Source organism: Phyllostomus discolor, chromosome 4, assembly GCF_004126475.2.
Source record: "Phyllostomus discolor isolate MPI-MPIP mPhyDis1 chromosome 4, mPhyDis1.pri.v3, whole genome shotgun sequence".
Taxonomy (NCBI): domain Eukaryota; kingdom Metazoa; phylum Chordata; class Mammalia; order Chiroptera; family Phyllostomidae; genus Phyllostomus; species Phyllostomus discolor.
Genome location: NC_040906.2, coordinates 101,818,634 through 101,840,139, shown reverse-complemented (window position 1 = coordinate 101,840,139; position 21,506 = coordinate 101,818,634). Strand labels below are relative to the sequence as shown.

Sequence of the window (21,506 nt, the reverse complement as noted above, 5' to 3'; positions counted from 1 at the left end):
CTCCTTCTGGTATCCGTATTATACGGTCATTATTACATTTCCTGTTGTCCTGCAGTTCCCTTAACCCGTCTTAGTTCTTTTTGATTCTTTTTTCTGGGTTTTTTTTTTCTACCTTGTCCTCCAGCTTGCTGATTCGATCCTCTTCTTTATCTAGCCTGCTTTTGATTCCTTCTACTGCGTTCTTCAGTTCAGAAATTGTATTCTTCATTTTCTCTTGGCTCTTCTTGATAGTTTCTATGTCTTTTTTTTTATGACGATGTAGTTTGCAGTAAGTTCCTCGTAGTTTTCATGTAGGTGTTGGTAGTTCTCATTGAGCTTTCTTATAACCATTGTCTTGAACTCAGTATCTGATAGTGACTAGCTTCTTGTTCATTTAGCACTCTTTCTGAGGATTCCTCCTTTCCTTTCATTTGGGGGTTGTTTCTTTGCCTTCCCCATTACTTGTAAGACTCTTCTTGTTTGCTTCTGCTTCTTAAATTGATCTGTTTTGACTGCCTGACTTTGTGGTGTGAATGTCTGTGTTAGGATACCTATGAGATTCAGTGGTGCCATCTCCTTTATCTCCTGACCTTGGTGCTCTTGGGATGCCCTTTATGCTGTTTATGTTGGCTCTCTGGATGTGATTGGGTTTTGATTTTTGTTGTGTTGTTCTTGGGTGTGTCCTTCTGTCCAGCCAGTTGACTGAGGATCACTCTGCCCACCATGTCCTGTATGCTGTTTTGCAGGTCCTGCCAGAACAAAACCACAAAGCCTAGGAAACAAACCCACATCTGCAAAAATACCGCCCCCTCCAGCAATCCCACTAACAAAAGCAAATGTACCAGTATTAATAAGGGGTAAAGAGATTAAGACTATTATAGGAAAGGAGAGAAATAAACTACGGTATAAAATCTAGTGACTTAATATGCACAAAGTTGATGGACAAGAAATGGATGTAAAAAATTATGCTGGGACGAAAAGATCATAAATCATGGAGAAAATCACAGTGGATTTCATCTTGGTAGCCTCTGGTATTTACCACTGTTTTTTCTTTCAGGATCTGCATTTGGCGATGTCAGATGTTGACCCCTTCTGATCTTAGGCAACCTATTGTGAGAATGTCAGGGATCTACGTCTGTGGCTGTGTCCTTTAGTTGTTCATCTAGTCATTGTGTACTCAGCATTTGGGCTTAAGCAACAGGGTCAGGGCAGAGTCCCTGATGGGGTTGGGGCTATTATTTCCCCTCAGTCTGCTGCTGCCGCTCAGGGGAGTAGTCTGCCTGAGCAGGATGGCTGCTGCAGTATGGGTGATGACTCAGCACTGGGATTCCAACATCTATACTCTTGGCTCTCTTCCCAAAGCTTCTGTCTCCAGTGTCTCCTCAGGCATCTCTAGCCCACTCTATCCCCCCCTGCTCCTGACCCATTGCTGTAGCCCAGGGCAAGTAGCTGCAAATGAAAATTTATTGGTCTTTTAAACGGCTGTTTGCATCTCCAGCTATTTGTCTCTGGATGAGAGCAACCCTGCCACTTTTTGCTGCTAATTGTTATCTGTGTACTTTTTGGGCTCTGGTGCTCCAGGCTGGGGATCCCAGCTTAGGGTTTAGACCCCACACTTCTCAGGGGAATCCAACTGGCTGTTTAATTATCCCTCCAACACTGCTACCTATGGGTGCCCAGCCAGCCTTCTCGAGTTCCCACCACACTCCTTACCAGTCAGGTTGTGCTGAGGCTAATTCTTCTGTCTTTCTTGAGGTTATCAGTTTTCTCTGTTGCTATTGTTCAGTTGTTTATTCCCTGTGATTTCTCCACAATTTAGTTTTAATTCCAGATTGGTTCTGGGAGGAGGTTAATGTGGCTTCCACTCACTCCTCTGCTATGTCGTCAACAACTTCTAACACATAAAAAAACATTTATATTTTTTATTTTAGTCCTCTCTCCATGTTATATTTTCTATGTCACACTTTACAGTTTTTCCTGTGTGTATCCATTAATAAATTATTTTTAATACTTTTGTGCATTTTAATTTCTTTAATATTTTCACCATATTTTTTTAGTTCTTTTTTTAGTGGCTGCTGTAGAGTTTACCACATATATCTTAACCAGAATCAACTTCACATTTACAGTAGCTTAGTTCCCAGTGTTATATAAAAATGATACTTATATGTAATTTTTTTCTTTTTGTAATATTATTGTTATATATATTACATTTATTCATGTTACAAATCCAACAGTACTTTATTACAATTATTGCTCTACCATCTGAAATTGTTTCCTTAGCTTAAGAAAGCTTTGCTACCACCCACCTCCTTTGTAATGTCATCAGCAAATATATATTTCTATTATAGGCCCAACTGTACACTATATACATATTCCTTGGTGCAATTGCTATTTAAATCAGTTAAAAATAAAAAAGGAGAAAATACACATTTATACTTTCTTTTAGAATTACATAACTACCTTTACTACTGCTCATTGTTTTTTCACATGAGTTCAGATTACCATCTGAAGTCATTTGCTTTCAGCCTGAAGAACTTTATTTCTTGTATGGTGCGTCTGCCAGACAAATTCTTTCACTTTTTGTTTATCTGAGAAAGTTTTCATATGTTTTTTGTTTAATATTTATTTTTGAAAGATGGTTTTGTTTGATAGTATTCTTGGTTGACAGTTTTTTTTCTCCTTTGGAACATTTCAAACATTTTATTCCACTGTTCCAAAATTTTATCAATAAGCTAATCTAGTCAAATTCTGGCTCCTTTGACAGAATAGTTTCTGAGGTCTGTGTTTGATATTTGTTTTGACCCCCAGGATGGTTCTTCCCAGCTGTCTTATTCTCTACTTCTATCTTGCAGACTAGCTCTATATGAGATCCTTTGTAGAAACACTTTCCACAAAGGCAGCAATGAATTTTCTTGGATATCCTTCCAAGTGCCTTCCACCACATCTTCCAGTATTTTTGAAAATGTCTTAACCTGAAATTCCCCAGGTTTGGTTACAAATGTAGTCAGTTTCTTTGGGGAGATTTTAAGAGCTTTTTTACTGCTTACTTTTTCTCCAGGCAAAATCTTTGAGCCTGAGCTCTTGAAATGGTGGTGAGGGGACTATGGAAAACTTCTGAGTGAAACCCGGATATATAAGCTGAGCTCTCAGTGGGTCTTAGGGGGTGGATAGCAGCCTGCAGTGCTCTTGGCTTACCTCTTTTGGCATGGAACCACTGTCTCATTTGTTGATGCAGACACATTCAGGTACTCTCAGTTTACTGCGCCCAAGGTGGTAGAGCCTTCTTTACATCATTGAAGGCTGAGTAGAAGATTAGATCCCTGCCTCTTGATTGCACTTGACTGGAACTTAGTTCCATAATAGGTGGTGGAGGCAGGATAAGAAATACTGGTGTCCTCTTCCTGGAGAAGGAACCCTTCTACCTGGAAACTGGAGGAAGAGGGGTGCCCTGTGTTCTTGGCTGCAGCAGTCTGGAATGGAGTCTCCTCTGCTGAACTGTGAGGTTGGGGAAGAGAGGAATAGTTTTGGTTCAAATACCAGATTTTTGCTTCCTTTACCAAATGCTTGTAGATCTTTTTGGAGAGATACTTCCTTATTTGCTCTTTACTCACAGGCCTATATCCAGAGGCTTTTGGTGGTTGTTTTTAAATATTTTTAACCAATTTCATTAGGAGCAGGTCATTGGAACTTTTTAGGCTGTCAGACCAGAAGTCTTCGTTTTGCTTCAGTTCCCCGCCCCCCCCCCCCCCCCCCCCACCCCGGTAATGACACTATTTGACTGCCAGGTACATCTGTTTCTCAATATTCAGTGCCTCTATTTTTTTTTTTATTTTAATCATTGTTCAAGTACAGTTTTCTCCCTTTTACGCCCAAAGTTTTCTCTTTTAATAATTAGTCAAACCTCTCTGTATTTCCCAGTTGAAGTCCCAGAAGGACCCAGCATGCTTTACTTGTCTATTACCACAGTCTCTATTGGGAACTAAGAGTTCTTAGAACTCTATTGAGTTCTTTCATCTCATTGGGTCTCCTACCTATGTATGGATCTTGTTTATGGACATCCCTGAAAAGAGAGCAACCTAGTGCTGCTGTCCTGAACAAGGCATTGAGAGTAAGCCAGCTGTGGGCATTTGGGGGCAGGTGTATAAGTGTCTTGATTCTGGAGCATTAAGTGAAATGCTAGTAGCATATCCTCTCCAGTCATTGACAGCCAAAATGGGCTTCTCACATTCACAAATGCCCCCTTCAGTGAGGTGCCAGAGCTACCCTTAGGTTGAAAATCTGACAGTAAAATGGACAAATGAGGCATGGTAAGCATAAGAAAGGAACCAAGTACTCGGCAATACAGGGATAAGCCTTCATAAATGAGTCTGAGTCTGTTTTCTATTTCCTTTTTTATTTTTATTTAAGTATAGTTGGTGTACAATCTTATATTGACTATATTAGTTTAAGTATATAGTGATTCAGCATTTTTGTACCTTACAGGGCGATCATCCCACTAATACCAGTAATCACCTGTTACTCTTTAAACCTGTCACCGTATTATTGACTGTATTCCACTTCCCTTTTTCACCCATACTCCCACTGCCCCCTTCTAGTAACCATCCCTTTTGTCTCTGTTTCAGTGAGTCTATTGTATAGTTTGTTTTGCTTTGTTTTTGAGCTGAGTCTTAAAGGGTGTTTTGTAATTAATACTTTGTTATGAATGGTTAACATTTATTAAATGTTCACAGGCAGTAGGCTGCTTTATATAAAGTGTAAATACTATTCCTACCTTCATCTGATTGAGGACATTGAAGCTTTGAGAAGTTATGAAAATTTCTGTAGATCATACGGTAGAAAGTGGCCGAGCTAGGATTTGGACCTCAGGTCTTTGTGACTCTAAAGTCCGTGTTCTTAACTGTCACATTATGTTGCATGAAGTCCACTCTGCCTAGAGAGAGAATGATGGAAGAAGCTTCAAAAAGTGGGTGGTATTTGTCCAATTTTGAGATATGAAAAGGACAAGGTAGGGGAAAGATGCTTTAGGCAGAAAGAACAGAATTTGTAAAGGCATGGAGATAACATAGTGAAATCAACAGTAAGTTATGTGTGTCTGGAGTAGAACTTCTAAAGTATAATCAGAATCACTTGGATTATATATCAAAATGCAGATTATTTGACCCCTTCCACAGACTTCCTGGATATTAATATCTGGAGGTGAGAAGCACAAAAATCTGTATGTTTTTCATCAAAGCTCCTCAAGTGATTCTTACACACACCAAAGTTTAGGAACTGCTGTTGTTGGTAAAGTCCGTGGGGATGTTGGTGAGAAAGCAGAAATGAGTCTGGAGATATAGTCAGGAGTTTGTTTCATCATTATAAACTCTTAAACTTTGTGTACAATTTTTTTCCAGTACTCCCATCAGGAGTGCTTTGTTTTTGTGTGATTCTGAAGTAACTAACTTTTGACAGACAAAGGATATTCTGTTGTATAGCCTCATTTTATCATCTGTATGCTTGCTGTACAGTCGGAGTTCCTCAAAGTCAAGGCCTTGCAGCACTCTAGAATAGTTACACTAGGTTAAACATTGTCTAATTGCTGGATTGCTCAGATTCTTTCATATGCTGGTTAAACTGGTATATATTAACAGTCTCTAAGATGATTTCAGTTAGATCTTCTGGAACCAACATGCAATGAAATGTGTTTTTGAAAATGCTCCTATGGCGCGGACCCCAGCTCATGGGGTCCATGGCGTTGTGGCTGAGATGAGACAAATTCACACAGACTACAGAGTCCTGTGGAGGAAAAGGGACGGTGCGGCTTCTCTCTCAAGAGGAGAAAAAGGCTTGTCCCTTGCCTTGACAGGCTTTTATTGCTTTTCTGAGCACATTACATGATGGTCCTCATTTACTATGCACAGGTTCACTTTAGGTGGTAACCTTTTACAGAAAACAAAGGAGAGGATGCTGCTAATCACATCACAGAAGAAGGATATTTGCAAATGCAAAGGGAGAAATGGTTGAACTGGTTACACTCATTTTTGGAAGGTTTAGCATGGATTTTAGGAAGTTACTTTAAAGATACACAGTAAATGTTTTCTGCCTTAATTCAGGGTGAGGGAGTTTTGGCAAAAGCAAGTCTCATAGCAGTCTAGGTGACCAGTCTACAATACAGGCCTGGTCCCCCATGAGAGAACCTATCTGTGGGCATGGATCCCATGCATCTCCGAGTGGGAGCTGGGCCCATGCCACGCAGAACGGTCTCCTATACTACAGCAAGACAAACAGGGAACCTACTATACAGGAAAACATTTTAGCCAATGATACATCTGACAAGGGTTTAATCTCCAAAATATACAAGGAACGAATACAACTCAAGCCAGAAAGACAAACAACCCAATTAAGAAATTGGCAAAAGACCTGAATAGACATTTTTCCAAAGAGGACATACAGAGGGTCCATAGACATAAGAAAAAGTGCTAAACATAAGTAATCATCAGAGAGATGCAAATTAAAACCTAGCAAAGCAAGCCCTTCAACATATGTTGCAGTCTGGTTTGGTATTAAACTTCTTTGGCTTTTTCTTGTCTAGGAAGCTCCTTATTTCATTTTTGATTTTAAATGATAGCCTTGCTGAGTAAAGTAGCTGTGGTTATAGGTCCCTGCTTTTCTGAAACCTCTGTGAGCTGTCACCTTTTACCTGTCAGAATGGCTACCATCAATAAATCAAATAGTAAGTATTGGTAAGGATGTGGAGAAAAGTGAACCCTAGTGTACTGTTGGGAATGCAGTCTGGTGCAACCAATGTGGAAAACAATATGGAGTATCCTTAAAACATTAAAAATGGGGGCTTCTGGCCAAGATGAAAGTGTAGGTAGATACATTTTGCCTCCTTGCACAACCAAAAGAAGGACAACAACAAATTTAAAAACAAAGCAAAACATGAGAATGGACAGAAAATCAAGCTGAATGGAAGTCCAACAACCAAGGAGTTAAAGAAGAAACATTCATCCAAATTGGTAGGAGGGGAGGAGAAGGGCCGCTGGGGCAGACAGGACTCTCAGCAAGGCAGTGGCTGGAGGACCTGGGTGGGTGAGGTGGCAACTGGCGGAGCAGGTGGTCCTACATTTGTGTGCAGATAAACCAGGAGGAACAACTGGAGAGTGAGACAGATTGTGCAGCCCAGCATTCCAGCGTGGGGAAATAAAGCCTTAAAACCTCTGGCTGTAAAAACCCGTGGGAGTTGCAGTGGCAGGATTAACTGCCAGCCTCACAGGAGAGTTTGTTAGAGAGACCCACGGGGTCCTAGAATGTACACAAACCCACCCAACCAGGAATCAGCACCAGAAGGGCCCAGCTTGTAGGTAGCTGGGGAAGTGACAGAAAGCAGGGCGAAAGCTGAGCAAGCAGCATTGTTCCCTCTTGGACCCCTCCCCCACACAGTGCCTTAATGCACCAAAGTGGGTTGCCCCACACTGGTGAATACCTAAGGTTCCACCCATTACTACATAACAGGTGTGCCAAGACAAATAAATACGGCCCACATGAAAGAACAGATCAAAGCTTCAAAAATAGAACTAAGTGATGAAGACATAGCCAACCTTTTGGAGTTCAAAACACTGGTAATTGGGATACTCACAGAAATGGTTGAGTAGGGTAGCAAAATGGTGGAAAAAGTGAAATAAGTGAAAATGTACAGGGAACCAACAATGATGGAAAGGAAGGAAACTGGGACTCAAATCAACAGTTTGGAGCAGAAGGAAGAAATAAACACTCAGTCAGAAGAGAATGAAGAAATAAGAATTTCAACAAAATGAGGAGAGGCTTAGGAACCTCTAGGACTACTTTAAACCTTACAACATCTGAATCATAGGGGTGCCAGAAGGAGAAGAAGAAGAGCAAGAAATTGGAAACTTACTTGAAAAAAATAATGAAGGAGAGATTCTCCAATTTGGCAGAGGAAATAGACTTCCAGGAAGTCCAGGAAGCTCAGAGAGTCCAAACAAAGTTGGACCCAAGGAAGCGCACACCAAGGCACATCCATAATTACATTACCCAAGATTAAAAATAAGGAGAGAATTTTAAAAGCAGCAAGAGAAATAGAGTTACCTACAAAGGAATACTCATAAAACTACTGGCTGATTTCTCAAAAGAAACTTTGTAGGAAGAGAGGACTGGCAGGAAGTACTCAAAGTGATGAAAAACAAGGACCTACAACCTAGATTATTCTATCCAGCAAAGCTATCATTTAGAATGGGAGGGCAGATAAAGTACTTACCAGATATGGTCAAGTTAAAGGAGTTCATTATCACCAAGCCCTTATTAAATGTTAAGGGAACTTATCTAAGAAAAAGATGATCAAAAGTATGAAGAGGAATATGACAAACTCACAACTATCAACAACTGAACCTAAAACAAAATAAACAAAAACTAAGCAAACAACTATAACAGGGACAGAACCACAGAAATGGAAATCACGTGGAGGGTTATCAAGGGGGAGAGGAGGAGGGAGAATGGGGGAAATTTAGGTACTGCTAATAAGAAGCATAAATGGTACGTACAAAATAGGCAAGGGGAGGTTAAGAATAGTATAGGAAATGGAAAAGCCAAAGAATTTATATGTATGATTCATTGACATGAACTAAGGTAGGGGAACATTGGTTATGGGGGGGGGGGAGGTGTTGGGTGGAGGGGAATAAAGGGAAGAAAAAAGTGGAATAACTAATAGCATAATCAGTAAAATATATTAAAAACAAAAAAAAAGTTAAAAATGGAATTTCCTTTTGACCCAGCGATTCCACTTCTAAGAACATACCCCAAGGATCCTGAAACACCAATACAAAAATATATATATGCACTCCTACGTTTAAAGCAGTGCTATTTACAACAACCAAGATTTGGAAACAGCCTAAGTGCCCATCAGTAGATGAGTGGATAAGAAAGGCATGGTACATTTACACAGAGGAATATTGCGCAGCAGTGAAAAAGATGAAATGCTTACATTTTGCAACAGCATGGATGGACCTGGAGAAAATTATGCTAAGTGACTAAAGCCAGTCAGTGAAAGAAAACTATCACATGATCTCACTTATGCGTGGAATCTAATGAACACAATAAAGTAAGGAACAAAAGAGTGACAGAAGCTTAGATATGTAAAACAGACTGATAGCTGCCAGAAAGGAGACGATGGGATGGGATGAAAGTTGGTTAAGGGATTAACCAAAGAACATTTATGCACAGCCAATGTACATGGACAACAATATGGGGATCAGGTTGGGGAGGGAGGAGGGTGCAGGTGAGGGGTGGTGGGGAAAGGGAGAAAAGGCAGGAAAAACTGATAGCATAAACAATAAAAATAAAACAAAAAAATGCTCCTATAGACATTTTCTCATGGAATCTCCTGTGTGACTTGGATTATTTATTAATATTTAGTGGTAGGTTAGCATGCAAGTTCTACAGTTTTGAATTGACTCTGTATTAACAAGTGTTCCGAGTTCTTTTTTTTTTCTTTACAAGGATTTCTACCTGATATATACTACTTCGAAGTTTACAAGTGGATGTTTGCTTTAAGACAGTTTATTATTATTTTTTAATTTTTTAAAAGATTGTATTTATTATTTATTTTTAGAGAGGGAAGGGAGGGAGAAAGAGAGAGAGAGAGAGAGAAACATCAATGTGTGGTTGCTGGGGGCCATGGCCTGCAACCCAGGCATGTGCCCTGACTGGGAATCGAACCTGCAATGCTTTGGTTCGCAGCCTGCGCTCAATCCATTGAGCTATGCCAGCCAGGGCGACAGTTTATTATTTACACTGTAATTTTAAAATGTCAGTTATCTCTCTGTGTGTATTTTGGCCCTGGTCCATTAGGACAGGTATTACTACAGTACATATCCTGAGATAGGTTACCTGACTGTTTAGTATAGATAACCAGTACTTATAACTATAGTGTGAATAACTGTAAAAGGAGGAGGCATGATGTGTTATAGGTATTTCTAAAGTCTTTAGAGTGCTCAGTTTCTCTGACAGTTACAGCTAGGGGATTTTCACATTATTTAGAAAATGATACTTAAATGGCAGTTTGTACTATTGAGTTATTTATTGTATTCATGTCTGACTTAAAAAACTGTATTTTGGATTTTTTAAGTTGACAATTTAAACTAATTTCAGTATAAAACCAGTCTTAAAAGTTCAAATATTGTTTTGATAACTTGTGAACTTATATAATTTCTAATGTGCTCTTCTCCCAGATCTTGTGATGTCATTGCCTAAGTGCATTCTCTAATTGAATTTATCAGATAGCACTTTCTTACTGTAGTAATTTCTTCTTGTTTTTTTTTTTTAATTGTCACCTGAGGATATCTTTATTGATTTGAGAGAGAGAGACCGAGAGACAGAGAGAGACAGAGACATCAATGCAAGAGAAACATTAATCAGTTGCCTCCCATATGCACCCCAACGGGGGATCAAACCTGCAACCTAGGCGTGTGCCCTGACCAGGAATCAAGCCCACATCCTTTTGGTGTATGGGGCAACACTCCAACTAGCCGAACTACCTGACAAGGGCTTACTGCAGTAATTTCTTTCCTCCCCTCAACCCCGCACTATACCAGGAATAATGGATAGATAATCCAGTTTTTATGAGACTCCTTAAAATTGGTGGGAATTCATAAGTTTTGTAATCATTGTCGTATGTGATATCCTTGTGATGGTTGCTTGTTTTGGAAAGCATGCATCATGTGTTTGGAAATCTGGGGTAGAATGTAGTAGGTAAATTTTGAGATGACTACACAGTTCATGGTTTCTTTCTCTTGGGGAGTGCCTCCCAGTCCTGTGCCCCTGCTTTTGCTGTAACCCATCAAACCACTGAGTTTCACAGCATCTGATACTGCTGTAGCTAATTAGGTTATCTCTTCTAAGAACTTAAATTTTAGATCTTGGACAGTAAATTTGAGCGTGATTAAGTGACTCGCTTATATGGTGCTCTAGTGAAAAGATCCTTGAATTCCACTTTCTAAGCTCTCTAAGCTGTCTTGGTATTCCTACCCTCCCTCAGTCTTTAATCATTCATCCCACTTTGATTCTGGGAAGACTGTTCTTTTTTTTCCTGGAGATGGTTTCTGTTGTTTGCAACTAAAATAGAGTCATACACAAAGCAAGTTAGAGATATATGTCACAGGCATGTTGTAGAAAGCATCCAAAACCCAGTTACATTTTTACTTGTGTCTCCTGCTTTATCTGTGTCTCTTTTCCACATCAGTTATCTGCTGGTATATGTATGTCTTTGTTTTTTAAATCAGTAATCTAGTTAACTTTTAAATTAGTGCCTGTTAGATAAAACAGGTAACAGATACCTGTTGCCATACTCTTTTAAACCTCAGTCACTTCCTATATACTTTCAAAATAATTATGCATACCTTCACAGTAGTGTTAGAATATATTTGGCTGGCTTTTCATTAGACACAGCTGCTGAAGAGGTCAAAGTATAGATTTAGTGAAAACACATCATGCCATTTATCTTGTCACTGGATTCTCTTAGCACTTTATAGCACAATTGGGCATATAAACTATTAAAGGATCTGTTCCTTGGAAATTGATCTGTGGTAAGTTCATGTAATAACAGTCATATATTATAAAGAGAAATATTTAATAAATAGACTTACTATATTATAGACTTAGTAAATTTTTAACACAGAGGCACTTGCACTTTGTAAACCAGAATGTTATCACTATATGATTGAAAATCAAATGCTAAATGGGAAAAAAATCCCCCAGATCCTAAAGTGTCTTTGTATGATTAATTTTGTGTATTTTTCTCTACATTTTAAAGATTTTATTTATTTATTTATTTTTAGAGAAAGGGAAGGAGAAACACGGAGAGAAACATCAAAGTGTGGTTGCCTCTCAAACACCCCCCACTGGGGACCTGGCCTGCCCTGACTGGGAATCAAACCAGTGACCATTTGATTCGCAGGCCAGCACTCAATCCACTGAACCACACCAGCCAGGCCTATTTTGTTTGCATTAAAAAAAATAGCTATAAAACACATATACTAAGTTTGTATATTTTTAGATTACTTCCAAGCAACATTCTGTGTCAATATAGTTAGATTTGTCATGTTTTCTATAAAACTTAAACTTTTCCACCTAGGTTACTATATATATGACCAAGACTGCTCCAAGCCTCAGTTTTCTTACCATGAAAAGTACTGTTATGAAGAGTAAATGAATTAATAGGAGAGAGTTTAACATGGTAACTGGCTGTTATTAGGTGCTTGGTAAATACTATTTACACCTCTCCTTTTTTGTTTAGATTCACTTTGGGGGAGATGCCTTATATACTTTTTGAGCCTTTAAAGTTTTATATTTCTTTTCCTTAAAATAATTTTAATCTGCCCTGACCATTGTGGCTCAGTTGATTGGACGTCATCTGTGAACCAAAGGGGCACATGCCTAGGTTGTGGGTTCTGTCCTTGGTCAGGGTGCATATAGGAGGCAAGCAATTGATGGTTCTCTCCCTTCCCCTCTCTCTCTAAATAAATTCTAAAAACCTTACTTTAACCTTGCAGAGAAAGCCCTTTTAAAAAAATGTAGGTACATGTTAGTATTGCTTTGAAAAATATGTTTAGAGGTTACAGAAAGTTCTAAACATATGTGAGAGAGTTAGGCTTTTTTTGCTTGTTTGTTTTTTAAGCTCTGCAAATTTTGTGTTGGTAAAAACTGGTTATCATTTCTCCATTTTGGAACCCAAACCTGTTAATCATTTTGTAGATAGATGGCCTTCTATAAAGTGGGATGTTTCTATATAGATATTGGACAAGAATTCTACATTTAAATGTATATTCCTACATTTTATTTATTTATTTTGAATATTTTATTTAGAGAGTGGGGAGAGAGGGAGAAAAACATTGAAGTGTGGGAGATACATCGATCTGTTGCCTGTTGCACGCCCCCAACTGGGGGTCTGGCCTGCAACCCAGGCATGTGACTTGACTGGGAATCAAACTGGTGACCTTTTGATTTGCAGGCCAGCGCTCAATCCACTGAGCCACATCAGCCAGGGCTGTATTCCTACATTTTAAAAAATTGTTGGAAAAAATATTGACATTTCACTACCAAACATTTTTGGTACTTTTCTCATTTTTTTCTCCCTTTTTCAGAATGAGCCTAGTGATCGAGAAGATGGTCTCAACAAAAGACATCATGTGACAGACTCTGAGAATGACGAGCCCTCAAATCTTAATGCTAGTGATTCTGAAAGTGAGGAGCTTCAAAGGCAAAAGGACAGTGAATCTGAATCTGAAGAACATGCAGAACCTCGTGCAAGTGATTCTGAAAATGAGGGTATCAGTCACCATGGGAGTGAATCTGAGAGTGAGGAGACCAAGAAATTACCTGTTAGTGACTCTGAAAATGAAGAACTTCTTAATGGGCATGCCAGTGACTCTGAAAATGAAGATGTTAGAAAGCATCCTGCCAGTGATTCAGAGATTGAAGAGCTCCCCAAAAGTCCTGCCACTGACTCTGAAGCAGAGGATGCTATAAAACCTCAAATCAGTGACTCTGAGAGTGAGGAACCTCAAAGGAACCAAGCCAGTGACTCTGAAAATGAGGAGCTTCCCAAACCTCAGATTAGTGATTCTGAAAGTGAGGAGCTTCCTAAACCTCAGATCAGTGACTCAGAAAGCGAGGAGCCTCAGAGGATGCAGGCCAGTGACTCTGAAAATGAGGAACTTCCCAAACCCCATATCAGTGACTCAGAAAGTGAGGACCCCCCAAGGCACCAAGCCAGTGACTCAGAAAATGAAGAGCTTCCCAAGGCCCGTATCAGTGACTCAGAAAGTGAGGACCCACCAAGGCACCAAGTCAGTGACTCTGAAAATGAGGAGCTTCCCAAACCCCGAATTAGTGATTCAGAGAGCGAGGATCCCCCAAGGAACCAGGCCAGTGATTCCGAAAATGAGGAGCTTCCCAAACCTCAAGTCAGTGACTCTGAGAGTGAGGATCCTCAGAAGGGACCAGCCAGTGATTCAGACATTGAGGAGGCCTCCAGACACAAACAGAAACCCAAGTCAGAGGATGACAGCGATGGGGAGAATAAAGGGGAGGATACTGAAGTACAGAACAACTCCTTCCATTTAGATAGCCATATAGACAGAAACAGGTTTCACAGTTCTGACAGTGAGGAGGATGAACCCAAAAGGCCAAAAATTGACAGTGATGAAGATGAAGAAAGAGAGAGAGAGGAGGAGAAAATAGCAAAGCGAAAAGCTGCTGTACTTTCTGATAGTGAAGAAGAGAAAGCATGTAAGGAACTATTTTGGGCTATTTATCCATAGCTTTATTTAACATCTAAGCTTATAACTATAAATCATTGCCTTTTTCTGGAATGTTAGATCTATATTCTCTCATTCAACTTGAATTTCTGAAGTATCACCAGGATACTGGTTTCCTTGATTTTCATTAACTAATCTTATTATTAAATTTCTTTTTAGTTCTAACAGAACTAAACAGGGGTTTAGAACAGGGTTTTTTTTTTTTTTAAGTTTCTTGTTTCTATTTGTTAATTTCTGATGACCTCAAAATGATAAACTCAAATTTCAGTGGAAATATGAAAGATTTAGTAATTTTACTGCAAAGGGTAATATTTCAAAGAAATATGTTTACATGGAAACGTATAACCATTTACCAAGTGTAACCAGAGTTAGCTATGGGACTCTTACACAGCTTATACCCTAGATGCCATCAGACAGTGACTGAGCTCTCAGGTCGTGCACACCTCTTTATTTAGAGACTCCATATCTGCAGAGTATTTTAGTCTTTGCTACTTGATTACTTCTTTATGAAACATCTTTTTTGGAAAAGACACACTCCTTTGTAATCTGATAGTTGTTACAGGAGAAGGAAAAAGATTACCAAACATGTCCTAGTTTATTAAGTGAAATGAAAAAATTCCAAACTGACCAGCAATGATCAAGGAACATGGAGATACCACAAAAGAACATCCAGCCTTTTTAATTCTGCTAATACTAAGCAGCAGTAGAAGGTACACAAGTATGTGCATGAGCCTTGTCTTATTTTTTCTTCCCCAAAAGAAAAGGCACCTATTGAAGGGTTTTTTTTTTTTACTTTTAAAAGATTATTTCAAATGAAAATCACATAGTTACACAACTTCTTAGAATTACATCTTTGCTAGTTTGCATTAAAAAATAGGGACTTAAAGAATTGTACACCTGAAGCCTACATAACTTTAATAACCAATATCACCCCAACAAATTCAATTAAAACAACAAACAAGGACTGATGAGCAACAGTAAGTCAAAGGTTTCAAGTCAGTAATTACCTTGCTGCTATTTTTTAAAAATATATTTTATTGATTATGCTATTACAGTTATCCCATTTTCCCCCCTTCACTCCCCTCTGCCCTGCACACACCCTCCCATTCACATCCCCCCTTTTAGTTCATGTCATATGTCATATAAGTTCTTTAGCTTCTACATTTCCCATACTATTCTTGCTCTCCCCCTGTCTATTTTCTACCTACCATATATGCTACTTATTCTCTGTACCTTTTCCCCCTCTCTCCTCCTCCCTCTTCCCTGTTGCTGACCCTCCATGTGATCTCCATTTCTGTGGTTCTGTTCCTGTTCTAGTTGTTTGCTCAGTTTCTTTTTGTTTTTGTTTTAGGTGTGGCTGTTAATAATTGTGAGTTTGCTGTCATTTTACTATACATTTTTTATCTTCTTTTTCTTAGATAAGTCCCTTTAACATTTCATAACATAAGGGCTGGGTGATGAAGAACTTTCACTTGACCTTATCTGAGAAGCATTTTATCTGTTCTTCTATTCTAAATGAAAGCTTTGCTGGATAGGGCAGCCTTGGATGTAGGTCCTTGCCTTTCATGACTTGGAATACTTCTTTCCAGTCCCTTCTTGCCTGCAAGGTCTCTTTTGAGAAATCAGCTGACAGTCTGATGGGAACTCCTTTGTAGGTGACTGTCTCCTTATCTCTTGCTGCTTCTAGGATTCTCTCCTTCATTTTTACCTTGGGTAATGTAATTATGATGTGCCTTGGTGTGTTCCTCTTTGGGTCCAACTTCTTTTGGACTCTCTGAGCTTCCTGGACTTCCTGGAAGTCTATTTCCTTTGCCGGAATGGGGAAGTTCTCCTTTATTATTTGTTCAAATACGTTTTCAGTTTCTTGCTCTTGTTCTTCTCCTTCTGGCACCCCTATGATCCGGATGTTGGAATATTTAAAGATGTCCTGGAGGTTCCGAAGCTTCTCCTCATTTTGTTGGATTCTTGTTTCTTCATTCTTTTCTGTTTGAATGTTTCTTTCTTTTTTGTGGTCCACACCATTGATTTGAGTCCCAGCTTTCATTCCATCACTATTGGTTCCCTATACATTTTTCCTTATTTCACTTAGCGTAGCCTTCATTTTTCCATCTAATTTGTGACCAAAATCAACCAATTCTGTGAGCATCCTGATCACCAGTGCTTCGAACTGTGTATCTGATAGGTTGGCTATCTCTTTGTCACTTAGTTGTATTTTTTCTGGAGCTTTGATCTCTTCTTTCATGTGAGCCACTTTTTTTTTTTTTTTTTTTTTTTTTTGTCTTGTAGTGAGGGGCAGAGCCTTAGGTGTTCACCTGGATGTGGTAATCCACATCACTGCGGTGTAACGCTGTATGTGGGGGCGGGGTCTGAGAGGGAACAATGGTGCTTGCTCCGCTCTCTGCTGGATTTCAGTCACTTTCCCCGCTTCCCACAAGCAAATGGGCCCTCCTGGTGCTGATTCCTGAGTGGGTGGGTTTGTTTACGTTCTAGGACCCTGTGGGTTTTCTCCAGTGAACTCTCCTGTGAGGCTGGGAGTTTCTCCAGCTGCCTCAACCCCTGCAGGTGTTTTTCATCAGTGGTTTGAGGCTTTATTTCCCTGCACAGTATGTCCTGCCCCCCAGTTGTTTCTCCCAGTTTATCTGCAGGTGAATGTTGGACTGCCCAGTCCACAATTCGCCACCTTGCTGGGTCCGCCAGCTGCCTCCTTGCCTGCCCTGGCCCTCCAACCATTGCTTTGCCACAAGTTCTCTCTGCCTGACTCCTCCCCTCCTACAGGTCCGGATGAACGTGTCTTCTTTAACTCCTTGGTTGTTGTAATTCCATACGGTTTGGTTTTCTGTCAGTTCTGGTGGTTTTTTGTTTTTTAAATTGTCATCCTTTTGGTTGTGCAAGGAGGCACAGCGTGTCTAACTATGCCTCCATCTTAGCCGGAGGTCTTACTATTGAGCTATTGATGCCCATTTCCATATTGATGATTTCATTCTGCATATTTTGGCCACTTTTTCCTAAACAATACCAAACAATTATAAGGATGAGGGAACCTTTAGTTATTTTTTTTTATTCTAAACTGTATGTCAAGAGGCCTTGGATTTTTGCCATGTACTATAATTTTAAGGTACCTGTTCTTAGTCATGCAATGACCATGACAGAGTAAGATTAATGATGATTTCTTTTTTTTACAGCAGCAAAGAAGAGTCGCGTTGTCTCCGATGGAGAGAACTCTGACAGTGATGTTATATCAGACAAATCAGGCAAAAGAGAGAAGACTGTAGCATCTGACAGTGAAGAAGAAGCAGGGAAAGAACGATCTGATAAGAAAAATGAAGAGAAGGATCTGTTTGGGAGTGATAGTGAGTCAGGGAATGAAGAAGAGTAAGTGACATAATAACATGAGTCTTCAAGGGTGCATGTATGGTGGTAGAAACAATTTTTTAAACTTGCATTAAAATTTTGTGTGAGGTAAAATATAGTATATCCTGTCTAATTGCATGACATTGGGGGAATCGGGATTTTAGTTCCTGAACTGTTAATATATACAATAACATGTATGAATCTCAAAAATATGATCTTAGATGGAAAAAATAAAGAGGACATGTCTCACTCCACTTATGTGAAGTTCAAGAATAAGTAAAACTAATCTGGTGATAGAAATCAGAGTAGTGGTTGGCTCTAGGATTTTGATGTGGAAAACTGACTGGAAAAGGTTGCAACCAAACTTGCTAGGGAGATGAAATTGTTCTATATCTTAACTAGGGTAATGGTTACTTGAATGTTTATTTTTATCAAAACCCATTGCAATGGATGTGAGAATGGCGCATTTTACTTAACGTAAATTGTACCCTATTAGAAAGATTTTAGGTTCCTATGTAGATGAGAAGAAAGCAAATGGAAGTTTTTTATGTTCCCTTGTAGAAATCTTATTGCAGATATATTTGGAGAATCTGGTGATGAAGAGGAAGAAGAATTTACAGTAAGTATAAGGTGGAATTATTTCCTTTGTGACTCTGCCTTTTTTTTTTTGGCAGTGGTTCTCTAATAGGTGATTCTAGTAAATAGAAATAAACAACTATGATGTAGCCAATTAAATTCTAGAACAAAGGGATGGAGAAAGTGAAATAAAATGGTCTGCAAAGACAAAAGAAAAATGATAAGCAAAATTGAATGAAGGGGGGAGGAAACACATTAAGGGACAGCAAAAGGCACTTTATAATACTAAATAGGAAGATTCACGATAATTACAAAACTTCTCTCTAGCAAAATGTGCTCCTCATCAGAGGAACCAAGGTAGCAGAGAATTACTAAGTCCAAACCAGGAAAAGACAGGAACCTAAAGAGGGTAAGCACAGCATTTAGAACTGCATTTTCTGGGCTGTTTGCCTGTCCAGGCTGAGAAACTGATCATATTTTGATGCCCTCAAGACTCGAGACAAATTTGGCGATCAGGGCCCACTGAGGTTAGAGGACCCTGAAAATCTCGTGCTCTGGGACTCCTACGATTAAGGATGAACTGTAAGTGAAATAATAGCCTTTACTCAGATTTTAGGCCAGCTTTGAGAAATCTAGCACCCTAAACAACCTTGGTCTCAGGAATTTGATTATAGTGATTCCTGACCTCTCGGCTAGTGTTCTTAGGCATCTGGCATATGCAAACAAATCCTTTTAGGACAAAGGGAACATAATTGGAGGCCTCAGAGTATTTCAGTAGTGTTTCAGTATGGTACACCATGGATAATGTTAAAAAGAAACAGTAAAAACAGTCAATAGAAATAGACTTAGTGGATCTAGATACAGGAATTTTATATATGACTTAAAAAAAACGTTCAGGGAGATAAAAGCTTACAGTTTTGTCAGCAAACAATTTTTTAAAAAAGTAATTTATTTTTAGAGAGAGAGGAAGGTGGGGGGAGAAAGAGGAGAGAAACATCAGTGTGAGAAAGACACATTGATCAGTTATCTCTCACATACACCCCCCACTGGGGACTTGACCCCTAACCTGAGCATATGCCGTAATAGGGAATCAAACTGTCCACCCTTTGGTTTGTGAGATGATGCCCAACCCACTGAGCCACACCAGTCAGGGCAGAGCAAACAGTTTTTTAAAAGACAAGGCATATTTGGAAAAGAGCCAAATAGAAAACCTGGAACTGTAAAAATATAGTAACAGAAATTAAAAACTTTGTGAATGAATTTAACAGCAGCTTAGATATATTTGAAAAAAGAAACAATGAATTGGGGGATAGGCTAGGAAGAACTATTTAGAATGAAGTATCGAGATGTGCCACTTTGGAAATGTAAAAGAACACAACATAATTTATACAAGAGAAGGTTTAACATAGTGAATTAGAATCCCAGAAGGATAAGGAAAAAATTTACATAGCATAAGCAATATTTAAAGAAATTATACATAAAAATATGGATTCTAGGATTTTTACAAATTACAAGCAGGATAAATACAAGGAGATCACCTAAATACATAAAAGTAAAATTTCAAGAAACCAAAGAAAACGGACATCTTAAAAGTGGCCAGAGAGGAAAATATTACATATAATAAAACAGTCACACTAACAGCTGACTTCTAAACAGAAACAATAGAATCCAATAACTGCAAACTTAGAATTCTGGTATATTCAGCAAAAACACTTTTCAGGAATGAACATTCCCTCTTGTTTCATCTTACCAATATACCAATGAAGGACATACTAAAGGCAGAAAATCTTGAGTAGAAGGCCAAGGATGCAGGAAGGGAAAAAAAAGCAAAAGTGTGTGGGTAAGTCTAAATGAGTGTTGTCTATGCAAAATAAAGTCATGTCTGGTATGGTTTTAAATATATGTAAAATTAACCATGACAGCAATTATAAATTGAGAATATCGATGGAATTGAACTATTTACAGGCCTTTGTGTTTGTGAAAATACATTAGACTTTGATAAATTAGGTTGCCTGTGGTAATCTCTAAAATGACTACTACAGGATTAATGGAATGTATAACTTCTAACCTAATAGAGGGGGAAAAAGGAAAATAATAAAAGCTAATAAATCTAGCCCTGGCTGGTGTGACTTAGTTGGTTAGAGCGTCATCTAGTGGAATGAAGTGTTACGGGTTTCATCCCTAGTGAGGGCTTGTACAAAAGGCAACCAGTCACTGTTTTTCTCTCTCTTCCTCCCTCTCTCCCTCCTTGCCTCCTCCTCCCTCCCTCTATCTCTCTCTCCCCCTCTCTCCCTCCCCTCCCTCCCTCCCTCCCTTTCTCCCTCCCTTTCTAAAGGCAATGAAAAATTGTCCTCAGGTGAGGTTAAAAGAAGAAAAAAAGCAAGTCAATCCAAAGGAAGGCAAGACAAAAAAGAAATACTAATGGGGGACAATTAGAAAGTAGTACATACATAGTAAGATAGCAGATTTAAACTTTGAATCTCAGAAATTACATTAAGTTGTATTAAATTAAAGGATAAAGATGGTCAGACTGGATTTTAAGAAACCAACTGTAGCCCTATCCAGATGCCTTGGTTGGTTGGATTGTTGTCCCATACCGCGAAAGGCTGTGGGTTCGATTCCTGGTCAGGGCACATACCTAGGTTGCAGGCTCAATCCCCAGTGGGGGCGCATATGGGAGGCAACCCATAAATGTCTGTCTCTGTCTTTCTGTCTCTCTCTCTCCCTTCCTTCCCACCCTGCCCCCTCCCCTTTTTTCCCTTTCTTTCTCTCTTTAAAATTAATAAACATATCCTCAGGTGAGGCTTAAAAAAAAAAACTAGCTGTATACTAGTTTTAAGATTCACCTGAAACAAGATGTTGAAAATAAAAGGATAGAAAAAGATACTTCATCTGAGCATTACCTAAAAGAAAACTTGTAGATATGAGTAGCAAAGAGAGGTAGACTTTAAGGTATAATAGGTTTTAAAATTGTATTTAGCCATATTCCTGGTAACATGGCTTTAAATATGTACTTATAAAACAAAAACAGAACTGCAAAGAGAAATGGACAGATATATAATCTACACGGAATGCAACTGAAATAACAAGCAGACCAAAAAATTCAGAAGGCTTTTTTGTTTTTTTTAATCCTCACCAGAGGATATATTTATTGATTTTAGAGAGAGAGAGAGAAACATCAGTGTTGGAGAGAAACATTGTTCAGTTGACTCCTGTACGCTCCCCCACCAGAGATTGAACCTGCAGCCTTCTGGTGTACAGGATGATGCTCCAACCAACCCAGCCACC

The 21,506-nt window shown here is 39.0% G+C and overlaps 1 protein-coding gene across 7 annotated transcripts in view; it reads left to right on the top strand.

Annotated features, from left to right (window-relative positions):
* IWS1 (interacts with SUPT6H, CTD assembly factor 1) overlaps positions 1–21,506 on the top strand; it is a 61,693-nt gene that overhangs the window by 16,961 nt on the left and 23,226 nt on the right. For 4 of the 7 annotated variants that reach the window (XR_004902675.1, XM_028508927.2, XM_036023704.1 and 1 more), the window contains 3 exons: positions 13,116–14,262; positions 17,474–17,663; positions 18,204–18,261. Coding sequence is in view for 6 of the 7 variants with exons in the window: in XM_028508927.2 (XP_028364728.1) it covers positions 13,116–14,262; positions 17,474–17,663; positions 18,204–18,261 (1,395 nt within the window). In the remaining variant the exon portion in view is untranslated. The remainder of the gene's footprint in view (positions 1–13,115; positions 14,263–17,473; positions 17,664–18,203; positions 18,262–21,506) is intronic. The other 3 variants (XM_036023702.1, XM_036023703.1, XM_036023701.1) reach the window with 3 other exon arrangements.